The sequence below is a fragment of the Harpia harpyja genome, chromosome 9, assembly GCF_026419915.1.
Source record: "Harpia harpyja isolate bHarHar1 chromosome 9, bHarHar1 primary haplotype, whole genome shotgun sequence".
Taxonomy (NCBI): domain Eukaryota; kingdom Metazoa; phylum Chordata; class Aves; order Accipitriformes; family Accipitridae; genus Harpia; species Harpia harpyja.
In genome coordinates, this window is record NC_068948.1 from 4,081,063 (window position 1) to 4,094,932 (window position 13,870).

The 13,870-nt window shown below is 41.4% G+C and overlaps 1 protein-coding gene across 1 annotated transcript in view; it reads right to left on the reverse strand.

The window, feature by feature from the left end:
* Nucleotides 1-13,437, reverse strand: part of USP10 (ubiquitin specific peptidase 10) — a 56,334-nt gene extending 42,897 nt beyond the window's left edge. Inside the window, exon 1 of the mRNA XM_052796267.1 lies at nt 13,291-13,437. Within this exon, the coding sequence (XP_052652227.1) occupies nt 13,291-13,311 (21 nt within the window). The 5' untranslated portion in view covers nt 13,312-13,437. The remainder of the gene's footprint in view (nt 1-13,290) is intronic.
* Nucleotides 13,438-13,870: the final 433 nt, after the last annotated feature.

The window sequence follows — 13,870 nt, forward strand, 5'->3', positions numbered from 1 at the left end:
ACATGAATTAATGTGAGGGGAATTTATTCCATTATGAAAAAAAAAGAATTATTCTCAAAAGCTCATTTTCTGATCAGAGGAAAAAACAGATCACTGGCTAGTATGAAAGCACAAGTTGGTGAAATTTCAGCTGTAGCCACAGCATTACTGGAAGGGCAGGTTTAACAAACAAATGGCCCCTACAGCCTGACATTATCATGGGGACACAACATGGATCAGAGCAGTTTATCCTGAAGATTGTAATTCAAATCTTCACAAAAACAGAGCATGTTGGACTCTTTATTATTCATTTTCATCAATCACATTATGTATTTCAAGTAAGAGCAACACACCAAACAATAACCATACAAAAAGCTTCCAAAACACGAGTCAATTTCTTACACCCAAACAAATTCTGTTTATGTACACTCTTGACTCTATTACCAAAAGTTAGGTGCTTGTTGGCATTCTTCCATTTGAAACAAACAGCAACTGCTACAAAGCACAACCAGCCCAAGGAAGCTGTCTATAAAGTGCTGACTGTAGTTAGTAGAGGGGGTAAAAAGGGAGTGGAAGAACAACAACCCATCATCTTACACAGACACCATTGCATTTACGAGTACCTTCCCCACCTACAGAAAGACTCTCTTATCTTCTGGGTCTCCAAAGCAGGACTACCCCAGCAAAAAACCTCTGCTCTTTCACATTTAAAGCTTTCCCCAATTGATATGTTTCCTCTGTTCCACAAAATGAAAAAAAAAAAAAAAATTATGCCCAAACCCAGCCACAATTTTATTTTGTAAATAATAATAGTAGAAATAGGGCAATGCAGCTGTATCACATGTGATCATAAAGCAACAGCCCAGTGACAGGATAATTCCATATACATTTTATATACCTTTTAATTTGTATCCTGTTAGAGAGCATCAGGTATTCTTGCTTAGGAAGTATCTTCCTTGTACCTTCCACCGGAGCCCAAGGTAAGAATATATGTTCATGTGTTACACAAACAAGAGCTGCAGTGAAGAGCAGCCATTTTGGGACTACAGCAGGAATACCTGGAAAGTGCACTCCAGACAGCAAGCAAGAGGGAGGATAGCAACTGAATTGTCAGGGCTGATTACATCAAATCTTAGCTTTTTGGAGAGCAAAAGATGGAATTTCTGACACCTTTACACCAGCAGCTCCACCACTAGAAGCCCACAGAACATCTGCCAGTGATTCAGAGAAGTAACATTTTCCAATCTATTTTCTTGCAATGTTAAATCAAAATAAAAGCCAAACAAAAATACTTTCCTATTAAATTCTCCAAGCAGCAGTCCTTGCAAATATCAAAAGAAAAATAAATACTTCCAAAATGGGTAGATAGGTCCTTCCTCAGTTTTGAATTCAAGAACATTCTTGGTAAAACACCTGTTGCTAAGCCTCTATCTTCACACCCTTGAAGAGTTTGAAAACACCAGCTTCAAGCTGGTTGCTCATAATTGAGCAAACACATTTACTTCAAGCTCTGCTTGCACTGAACTAGTTACTGAGTCTAATGCACAAATTGTAAACTCTTCCTATAATGAAGAAGAAAAACAATTAACACCTGAATTATTCTGATTTACTATAGCCTGATAAGCACTGAGGAGAGAGAAGTTGGAACATGAAGTTACTCAAGAACACAGCCAGTTTAACTACTATTTTATTATAGGTGGGGCAGGCAAAACAATCTGACTAATTTTATCTGATACTTCCCAGCAGAAAAGCCTTGGTGTTAGCCATTTTTTTTCCCTGCCAGACTAAAATCATTAGGACTGCAACCTTTAGTGCCAGATACCTACAGCAGAACAAACTTCTAAGAACACGGTAGTAAAATCAGTTTTGCATCTGGAGAACACTGCTTTGGCCACATTAAGTAGCAAATTGTCTTTGAACACGTCACAGCAGTCCACCCAAATTCCAGACATGCTGTATCAATCAGCATTTTTCTGAGGCTTACAAAATCTTTATTTAGCAGGTATTTTAGCAACTGAGATTTTGAAGGATTGTTTTCAACGAGCTTCTCTCAATTCCTCCAGGTGGAAGAACAGCACATGCACTATCTTTTCTACCATCCACATAGTTCATAGCACTGAGGAGCCAGTACATTCCTACTCCGGCAAGGCAGGATGCTCTGGGCTACCAGGACAAAGACAGGCTTTCCCTGTAATGGCTTCCAGCTAGCAAGCTTCAGAGGTGCTTGGCAGCGCCCTGGCAGAGAAAAGCTTTTCTTCTTCTGTGCTTACTATACTTGCATTTACCTCACAGGCAACTTTTATCCACCAAATCCATGATTTAAAAAAGTAAAACTAATACATCTAGACTTGGATGAGGTTATTAAAAAGAAAAAAAAGAGAGGTAGAGCTCTGGGAAGAGAAAGTGCAATGAGACCCTGAGTTTTAAGAAATTAAACAAGTTTGACTGTAAGCACATTTTTAAGTGGTTCAAGGAGATTACAATTGGCTTGATGAGGCCGAAGATGAGGAACAAGAGTTAGATGAAGAGATGACATAGGATCTGAAGTTATTTGTAGAGACAGCACAGGAAAAAAAAAAAAAAGAAATTGAAAGAACTGATCTGTGCCTGCCAGACCACCCTCCTCTCCAAAAGCTGAACTGTCACCCAAAATTCTGGAATCACATAATCCTTCAACTGTTAGTCAGAAGGCTCTTTGAATCAGTTACAGCAGTATGTATCTCAGCTCCTTTAATAATACTCCCTCTCTTGTGAATTGCTTCATGTGCTTTAATAGCAGACGCCCTTTTCATGTATGCAAAGGTGCTAACCTTGCAGATACAGCATGTGAGATTCAGGATGGCACCCTATTATTTAAGATAAGGAAATTACACTAAAAACTATGCCTCTAAAATCAAGTAATCAAAAGCAAAGCTGCACAAAAATTAAGGCTTCTTGTATGTTCATTTGATTCCCACTAGTTTGTGTACATTCGGTATTTTCTTTGCTTATTTCCACTACTCACATCTTCACAAGGACTAATGCCCCACAGGATCAATACAGACCCGTCCCAGGTGAAAATTCCACCCTGGGCAGTAAGGAGACCACTGTTCCAGTTTGAAAAGCAAGCTGAAAAATACACTGGAAGATAAAGAAAAGTAGGAAAAGAACAGATAGCCTCTGAGTAAGTGTAGCTAAATAAATGTTGTGGAAAACTAAAATCTATCCCTAACAGCACCATGCCTAGCCAAGTCACCCACACAATGCTTTTCACAAGCAATTACTCAGGGCAGGATTTAAGATGGCTAAGATTAGGTGAGGTAAAAATTAGCTACCTGGACTCCATCCTGACAAGGAATACAGATTAGCACCTTCAGAAGGCAGTTGAGCCCACCTACCCAGGACTGATACGCCTCTTCTGAAGGCCTAACTTCACATCTCAACCCTACATTTCAGAAGTGCTGAATGCTTAGAACTACAGCTGAATGAGATTTAACCTAGAAAGTTTAGTATTAATCTAAATGTGGTGCAAAGTCCCATCAAAACCACACTGGCCACTGAGAATAAAAAAAAGACAATGCAAAAGCTAATGATACCCAGAGCTTGTACAGGGGTAACCACCCCGGCAAGGCACTACACCTTTAACAGTGACAGCAAGAGAAAACACTGGCCAATCATTAAAAGCAAGCACCACCTGCTCCATTCACCAAGGCCACACAGGTTTTACTCACCTTTTTGTTTTGCTGGATTCACATTCCCACCTCTTCCCCTGTGCCAGTTCTGGCACACGCTGAATGATCAGCAAGACAATTACACTCAAACTGAGAGAAAATTATCCAGATTATTTATTTATTTATTGCACTGGGGGAAGGAGGGTTAAGAGAAGATAAGGAACCAGCATAAAACAAAAGATGCAAGTGGCCAGGAGCAAGAAAGAATGAGACTTTCCCCTCTGCGAGTTGTGACCTGCCAAAAATGGGTTATAATCTCATAGAGAAACAGCCAAAAATAAACCAGAGAACTTGCAAAAAACACAATGATCGGTAAATGACTCAAGGGGATCACAGAAACAAAACACAACTACCACCACATAATAAAGTCTCCTATATTTTAAGCTCTGTAACTGCTGAAGTTTGAGAGTAATGCTACAGAGGTTCTTACTCTATTTTCTCTCTGCAGGAACTCAAGCCCCTTCCACTACTTCACCAAGTGACGTGTGTATGCTGTACGTGCCCCTGGCAGACAGAAACTGAGGACACCATCTATTGGTTTGATTCTCAGTATATATGCAGCCATCCATTTCCTCTACCAGCCTGATGTGTGGTAAGTGGCAGGTGGAAACTTGAGAGGATCTGGCACTGCCCATGACAGCAACTTTGTATTTTGAAGTGGCGTGCAAGTTAAAATGAAAATTGGGACACCACACATACGCCACCTCCTCCCGAGATAGTTTTAAAGCTTAAGCATCTGCAACACAATTTTATGTAGATGCAAGATAACTGTTAAAACAAATGCACAAATTAATACACTGCTGCAACTAAAACACAGATAGTAAGACTAATAAACACCCATATTTTTCAATGGCAGCATTAAAAACTGGGCACGAATATGGCAGTAGGTTTACTGTATGATAACAACGCTGTCAATTTTAGAACTTTTTTTTTTTTAGGTAGCTCATTTCAAAAGAATAACACTGATAGTGGTGCTACTTCATGTCTTTCCTTATACGAGATCTTCTCTTAGCATTCAGATTTCTTTTGCACATATGAATGAACAGAATGCAAAACAGAGCACTCAAGATATTTCCCAACACGTTTACAATATTGAAGATACTGAAATTCTCTTGCTTTCTGAGGAGGAAAGGGGGACTAAACCAGAGTATACTCTGACATACTATTACTGATAAGGCCCACAAGGCTCTGAGATGACAGTACACAACCGATAGCTCATGTACCCCCTCCATCCAGGAAGGAGTCGGCCACTTCCTTGGCCTGCACATCCAGCCATCTACAAACAGGAATATGAATACACGGCAGGGGAGGCAAACACAACGCAGCACTGGCTCTTCAGCTTACTCACTGCAAGGACAGAAGCAGCTGCTGTCTGCAGCGTCCCTGCTCACACCCCTCACCTCCACAAGCACGTCTGCAACTCCAGCACCTTCTATCCTCTCCCTCATCCACCTACGGTACAAAGGAGCAAGAGCATTTTAGGGGACCCCACGTAAATACGAGCAAATTGCCATCTAATCCACAACGCTGACACGGTTGAGCAACAACGATGAAACCACACCCTCATATTTCAGCCTGCGCATTGTGAATTTATAATACTTTCCACTTCCAAAAAACACCAATTTAGGCAGCTTTTGAAAGAACATGCTTCTCATGTGGCTGTACATTGCCTCCTTTGGTCCCAAATCCAATTAAAAAAATCTTGCAAATCATAAAAACATTTGGTAAACACAATCAGTCACTCATACTGTTGTTCGAAATGGCTGGTTTGCAAATAAGACAGAAAATACAAACTGAACAAAAGTTTCAAATTAGTGATGCCTACCGTTATCAAATATTGCAACCTCTGGATACTCAGTAAACACACTGGATGTGTTGGACACTCATACTTGGAGCTGACCTTCAAAGATAATATAATAAGCAGTTGTTCACTAATTACAAGCGCTTTTTTTTTTTAAGCTGTCATAAAATAAATAAATTTGAAGCGCAAACACTTACACAAAACTTGGTATGCAAACCAAACGGCTATAAAACACCTTAGCTCTTAGCTAAGCCCTAAGATTTTTGGCTAGAAAAAACTGTGAAGAATTCAGACTAACTATAAAGTCATACTACCACGTAAATATTGTACATGCACATGCCGTATAGCTCAGCACACAACTGAGCACTGCTTCTGGGAATGAGGGATCCCTCTAGCCCACCACAACTTCTGAAGGTGGTACCCACCATTACTAGCAGCAGCATAAAGCGAAGGAAAAAAGTGTGCACAACTGCCCTAACGCATCGTTCCAGGGGTGAACACTGATGAGACCTCAGGGAAATCTCTATATTAAGGATGCAGTTACACCAAAGCAGAAAACCATAATGGCCTTTATGCGACAATCATTAGTACTAAGTGTAATACATGTCCATTGCCTTTATCCTCCCCAATTAAGGAAACTCTGAGTCTGGCAGCATCTGAAACACTGCACGCCAGCATCTGGTATTTACAGTCGTTTTGACTCACGGCAACAAGAGTGACCACCACAATTCAGTGTTGTGTTTGAACAAAGGTAAAGTTCAAAAGACTGAGAATGCAAACCTGTTGACATGAGCAAACTCAACAGCTTTATTTCTTCTGCTCTGAAAGCTGACTGCTCTTTCACACTATTATGATTCTGCTGCACTTACGTTTTCTGTTGCTTGCAATGCCAGGATGATAATTTTATCTCATTCTTGCTTGCTATGAAAGCATATTAACAGCAAAAACCCTTTTTTTGTTGTCCTAAGATTTGTTAAGGAGCTTTCACTACCTGGGAGCTTAACTTCTTAAGGGCCAATAGCCAACGGTCACAGCCTTTAGCTGAGAAGAAGAAAATGAGTATGGGGAATTGCCCAATTAAGTTGTCTTTGACTTTTTTCCAACTTTGTATCAATAAACTACAGTGCTCCACAGAAATTTTCAAACAGTGGCAGCTTTGGTTTTGTATCCCAAAGGCAGCAGAGGAACAGAAAGTGAGGTTTTCCATGTTTTAAGGACATTACAGCACTATTTCTTATTTTCTTTGGTAACAGCTAGCTATTATTAGAGACCATATGATTTGGTGGATCGACTGAAGTAGACTGGAACTCAAGACAAGTTGATTCTTCTTCCAATGGAGCTGTAACTTGTGCTGACAATGACTCTCTCTCTCTCTGATTTATTTCCCTCTCCTTTTATCATACCTACTCAGGTTTAAAATGACAAGACCATCCCATATTACGTACCGGTATAGCATCATTTTTAACCAAATACCCTCCTAAGTAGCACAGTTCAAAAACATTATTTGAATACAATTAATCTAATTGCTTGTTGCTACCATTAAGCTAAGCAACTGAACTTTTTCCATTTCCCTCTCTGTCCCTTCTAATGCTTACAGCTAGAATCAAAGCAATTATCAATATCTTGCCTTTATCTCCCCTCTTTTCCTGTCAGAGTAATTTCTTTAACTCCCACCTTGTAAAGAAGGTTAGCTTTGAATTCATTTCCCTCTTTAAAACTTACACTCAGCCTGTTCAAACAAGAGCCATGTGCAACAGGAACTCTGCTTCACCAGACAACCAGGAGCAAGAATACCTGTGGTTTCATACCACGTACAGCATTCGAAGTCTTGATACGTTCACACAATGAAAGTCAGCACATCTAAAGTCACTCGTCACCCAATACTTGGTAATCCCACTTGCATTCTAGGAGTTTTCAATGCTAATAACAGGTTATCTTCAACCAACTTAAAACATATGTGTATTTTTGCAATACGGGCTAAAGAGCAAATTACATACATGTTCCTGCTGAGACAGGTATGTGCATATGGCAAAGCTGTTAAGTACTCATGAAAATAGGAACATTGCCTTGACACTGTAAGAATCGCTATTGGTAACATGTTGCTACACTACCAACAAAGGAATCCCACTCCAAGACAGAACATTTTCACGACAAAAGCCTTCACTTCTTTGCAGGAATGATATACAGCTTCTGTATTTTAAGTTACACTGGTAAATCCATTGCTGGTCTGCAACATTCATGGGGAAAAATGAGGCAGGAAACCTGTGAATCACTACAGCAGGCTCTAAATGTTGTATGAAAAAACATGCCCGCTGCACTGAGGGAATACAGCACTGTTATTTCTGCTACTATGTTCAGTTTGGTTCAAATGAACAGAGAGAAGTCTTTCATACACAGAATTCTTTGAAGAAAACCTACTTTCTTATAGGTTTTTTTTGAAATGCATCTTTTCACACAACCTTTAGAGATATGTTATTCTTTACAGTTTCTTACAGATAGGACATTTTTCTCTTCTACCTCAAAGCTGAACCCAAATCAGGGGGTTTACTTTTTTAACAAAGTAAAAAAGTTACAGAACCCTTAAGTGATTTTCCAGTTTGTGTTAATATTCCATTCAATGGAAGTTGATCCATATCCCTTTCTTTCCTACTGTAATTCCAAAGCAAGTAACATACAATGCTTCTTTTAAAACTTCCATACATCATATGAATTCACATACAATACTATAAGCTGCAAAATTCCCAAAAGCACTCTTGCACGTTTCTTTCAGTTTGTACAGCACTAACACTTGTGACTATCGTAGGATCTCAGGAAGGCCTTTCTTCATTTTCTTTTAAACACATGCTTTTCTGTAAGGTGTATGATTTAAATAACCCTTACACAAACACTTTATTAGGGCTACTGTGATTTAAGTTACCTTCTGCCTAACTACAGGTGAAGAAAAAACAGACCTTGTAGTGCACACCAAAAAAATCAGTAAATCTTATGCTGTCAAACAAGGAGGAAAAGTTCTTAGACGTATCTAAAATATCAAGAGCATCTGCAATTAAATTAGGTATTAGAAAGTCAAATGAAACGAAAAAGACTAACGTACTTCAAAATTTTACTCTATTAGTGTGTTAATGAATATATTAACATGACTGCTAATCTAATGAAAACCTTTAAAGTGTTTTAAAAATAATCAACATGGCACCATTATTGGGAATACTTAAAACATGGAGTCTTAAACACATACGTTACAATTTCATAAAGTAAAAATAGGGTTTAGAATCCCAATTTTAAAACACCAGACTGCTCCATTACGGAGTGTTCGCGCGTGTGTGTGTATATATACACACACGCATGTACACACACACATTTTTTCCACCATGAAGCATAACCCTTTGTTCCATAATCCCCAGTTGTATGTTTAATGATCACACATAAGACACTTCCATCAAAAAGAAAAACCGCAGTTCTAGCATGTTTAATTCTTTGGAAATGAACATCTACATTGCTGAAATGGCATTAGACTGACAAATGACTATAATCCAATGGCCCAAGGCCAGCAACTTCTATTACAACAGATTTGGCTGTTTTGTACGACACAGCATGTTGCATGTATATCGCTAAACAGAAATGAGACTGCTTAGTTTACCTATAAACAAAACCCCACTTAACTTTAAAAGTATTTTAACAGCTACATGAACGGAAAAAGCACTGTGTCTAAGCAACTGCCTACAAAAACTGGCTTTATTAATAGGTAAATGGCTGGATCCATTCTTAAAAGTCTCCAAATCAGCGCTATAGTCTAGAATGCACAGAATAAGTAACAGTGATTCACAAAACCTGTGGGTTTTCTTCTATTATTTGCATGCTGCCATATAGTTCCAAATTTATGTTCTATGTCAGTTTTCCCAGACTTCCTTTTTTTTTTTTTTTAAGTTAACCAACCCACATTCACCCACTGTACTCTGCATGGATTCACCATTCACATTTTAGAAAGGCAAATGATACCTTCTGGCTACCTAAACTCACAGCTTCAGCTGCAGCCTGAATTCCCAAGACCACAGAAGTCTAGAACAACTTCTCACTCCATAAGCAAAAGCTCTAGCAAAAGGACAAACCCAGGCCCTTCTGAGCAATGAAAGCAGGACCAAAAAAAAAAAAAAAAACACCAAAAACCAAAAAAACAGGGAGAGAGGGGAGACAAATCCAGCTTCTTTACCTCTTTAAAACACAGAACAGCAACTGAGCGGGACAGGGGAGAAGCAGCAGCTACAGCAAGATGATGCACTCAAACACCTCTTCACAAATTCACCCACTGGCAGCCCTTGCCCAGAAACACCTTTCATATTGTGTTCAGGGTGTCCCCCACAGTTTTCAGCGTATTTCACAAACCTGACAGCATCCACATCACCCTCTCTCCAAACACTTCTTTCTGCCTGTAAGGACACTGTAACATCAGACACATCTGCATGGATGCAAGCAAACTAGCACAAGAAACTCATTCAGCTGCATAACAACCATTTTTTAGGATTATTTTTTAGACAGATAGATTTCCTAATCAAGGTCACCCACAAACATCAGGCAATACACTGTAATGACAGCACAGAACAAATGCCTACAGACTGCTGCTTTTTTTTTTTTCCTTCCAGAAACAGCACTGGCTTAAGGGAACATCAAACTACACCCTGCCAGGGAGCAACACTCCAAGCCAGCCATAAAAGCGGTAGTTTGCAGTGCAGTATTTCAGGGAGTCAGATTGCATGCCATGTTCTAAGTTCCAGTTATTCTGGTTGCCAGGCCAGACACAGGCCTGGGTGAGGATGAGCAGCTTATGAGCTTGTTCAGCTTTTTCTGAACACAAACTCTACTGGTTTGTACTTCAGCTGGGTTTGGGGGCAATGTGGTACATTTAAAATGGCATGGAGTTAATTTGACACCACAGTAATGGTGAAAGAACAAAACAAGCATAAATGATTCATTCTGCTATGGTATCCTTTCTTCTGCTTAACTTGTTTTCACAAGATTTATAAATGATGCGTTTGTATTAATTCTTTCTATGAAAAACAATAGGAAAAGTGGCTAAAACAACTGTTTATACAGTTCCTACAGAGTATTACTCTTTCCAAACAGGGAAATAGTTTTTAAAGTCTTTCTTTTTTGTTTTTAACAGAAGATTTTTAGATGACCTTGATGACAAATGGTTTCAACTATATCCAGTGCTAAATCAGCTCAACATCTGTAGTGTCATACAAAACCTGTAGTGATACAGCAGGTTTACTGCTAGCTCACCTTAATTAAAAAAAAAAAAAAAAAGTACAGCTTTTGAATATACTCAGAACACACCCAGAAAACTGACAGCAACACTTAAATATCTCATTAAATGATTATGAAATAATGACATGGAATTCAGAGGTACAAACGACCAGCAATATCTAAACTGTGTCACCATATACTCATGTGCTTGCCAACTAGCTGGCCATCCAAAATTAATGCTCCTTTGAAAATATACGATATGGTCATGTTTCATGATTCATTTGTTAGAATGTGCAAACTGACTCAAATATTTCTGCCCATTATTACATGAATCCATTAATTGGCAGAAATCTGACTATGCATTTTAGCTATTAGAAGAGCATGATTTTCTTGAACTTTTTTTCCCGTGTGACAAAAAAAAAGGTCTCAATTACGGTACACCCAAATTACAGTCACATGGAAAAACGAAGCACTTTTGCCTAGGTCTCTGTATTATGACACAAACATAAGGACTACATAATGTTACTTAGTCTTGTGCTCAGAACAGACAACTTTTATCAAAACTCTAATTTTTCTACCGATCTGCAACACTACCATCCTAAAATAAAAAGGAAACACATGCATGTAAAACCACATCCCTGAACTTATCTTCAGGTTCTCCATCCAAAAGAGTCCAAAACATTATTACCTTCTTTCAGCATTATAGCACTATCTTGCTCTAGAATATGTATTCACATAAATCCCAGACAGCATTTAAATAAACTGTTTACATTGGGGGGGGGGGGGGGCGGACTGACACTTAAACACAAAAATAAGCTGTATTTAATGACACGAACAAAGCATTAACTGAAAGGTATCTCACAGATTTGCTCCTGTAAATTTAAGCAGTAATCCTCACAAGACCTAAATATCTACCTTTGCCTATAGAGGGGGTTGATTTAAAATAGTCTACGTACAAGTTACTACTAAAGATGAATTTACGGTCTAGTTTTAATTACAGCTATGCAGTGCTTCACCATAAACTACATCATCAGCTGAACTGTTTTTTGTTTCAAGGTACACCAACTTAATTAAGTACAGACACAAGAGTGTCCTCAATTCTTCTAAATCAAGAAAAAAGCTGCAACGTAAAACACGGTCTTATCAAACTGACCACATGCACCGACTGCTGCCTAGTACTGAGGGGAAAGCAGCGAGTAAAACAGCTTCCGAGTTGGACACTGAATCCTTTTGATATATGTGCATTTTAACTATCATTCATTAGGATGGTAAGAAAAAAAGTCCAAAACTGAGTTTCCTCCACTTTGGAAGAAAAGTTAAATGATACAAAATTTTAAAACAATCTTAAATTTTAAGCAAACTCCAGAAACGGCAACTGCCCTCTGAACACCCACGTTAACAAAATCACATCCCTCTTTCTCTCAAACATAAATAAATCAAGCTGGACAAGAAATGTCATGATAGTTTTCACTGATTACAAGCTTTTGTTTATGGAAAAATAATTGTCAGTGAAACTAGTGCGTCACTTCATTAGATGTGTACCTTAACTGCTCTTCAGAAAAAAAAATACAGAATTCAGAATAAAGCATCACCTTGTTTGAAACACTTCGATTTTATGAAAGATATTTTCCGCCACAAAAGACACGGTTTCTTAACAGAATTATCTTTAACACGATGAAAGTTCTCTAAATTTCATTATTTGCTAAAAACAAAGTTGTATGAAGTCTTGCAAATAAACACCTCAGTGTACCACACACATTGCCTGACATTTTTGTTTTAAAGCTTTTTGGGAGAAAAGCCTTACAGGAAAGAAATAGTGAAGTTAACCCATTCAATCATTTGCTCTGAGCACACACTAGATTAGACCAGGAACCGAGCTTTTAACTTCCAGTGAAAAACTACCGCGACTGCATTTTTTTTTTTTTTTTTTAACTCCGTGCACAAATCTTTTGGCTGGTTTAGTTCGTGGGAGACAGGGAAACTGCACACGCATCCCCATGCATAGTAATCTTGCAACACTCAGCCCTTTGCACCCCAATGCACTGAGGTTTATCGAGTGTTTGGGCGGGGGGGGGGGAGATTAGTTTACGAATCTCCTTATTCCCTTCTCATTTTAGAATCGCTTGTCTCTGCCCCCCCCCCCCCAAAAAAAAAGAAAAAGCCCAAGCTATCAACTCTTCCAACCATCCCCTCTTCGCAACGGGGTCCAGCACCGACTTCACCCGCAAAGGGCTCCCGCAGGCCTCCTCCGCTCCCTTCCCCTCGCCCAGCCGCCGTGACACCGGCGCGGCGAGGGGGCCAGCCCCGGCACGCTGGGCCCCTCGGCGGGGCACGACCGCCGCCGGGAGCGCGGGAGACCGCCGTCCCGGCCGGCAGCGAAGCCCCTCCACCGCCCTGAGGAGATTCAATGAAGCTGCAGAATCACCCTGGGCCTAGTCCCGGCCACCACGCTCCCCCCCTCGGCGAGCCGCGCCGCGGGGCCCGGCCGCCCCTCGGAGCCCGTCAGAGACACCCCCCTCCGCAACACCCCGGGGCCGACAGCGCGGGGGCGGCCGGTACCTGGGCACTGTTCACAGCCATGGCGCCCCGCGTCCGTGGGGAGCTCGGCGTCTCCCGGGCGCCTCACGCTGCTGCCCCCGCCGCCGCCATCTTCTCTCTCGCACGCACCAGCCGGGCGGGCAGGCGGCACGCACTGCGCCTGCGCACAGCGCCGCCGGGGAGGGGAGGGGAGGGGCGGGAGCGCCTCTGCGCATGCGTGCCGGCCGGGCGGCGGCGGCGGGCGGCAGCGGCGCAGGCGCAGTGGAGGGCCGAGCAGGGGGCGGGGCGGCCCTGAGGAAGGGGCCCGGCGGCGGGGAGCGGCGGGCGCTGTGAGGCGGTCGCCACCCGTGGGGCGGTCGCCACCCGTGGGGCCGCCTCCCTGAGGCGGGGTGGGGGGGAGAGGGGCGAGCCTGAGGCGGGAAGGTGGGCGAGGCTGCCAAAAAAAACTTCGCTTTCAGCTCCCAGGCAGCGTCTGGGACGGGGGAAGCTGCCGTGAGGCGGGCGGCCATGAGGCCGCTGTGAGGCGGGCCCAGGCTGAGGAGAGCCTTGGCTGAGGGGAGCCTGCCGCCTCCAGAGCCGGTGGCGGGAGCTTGGTTCCCAG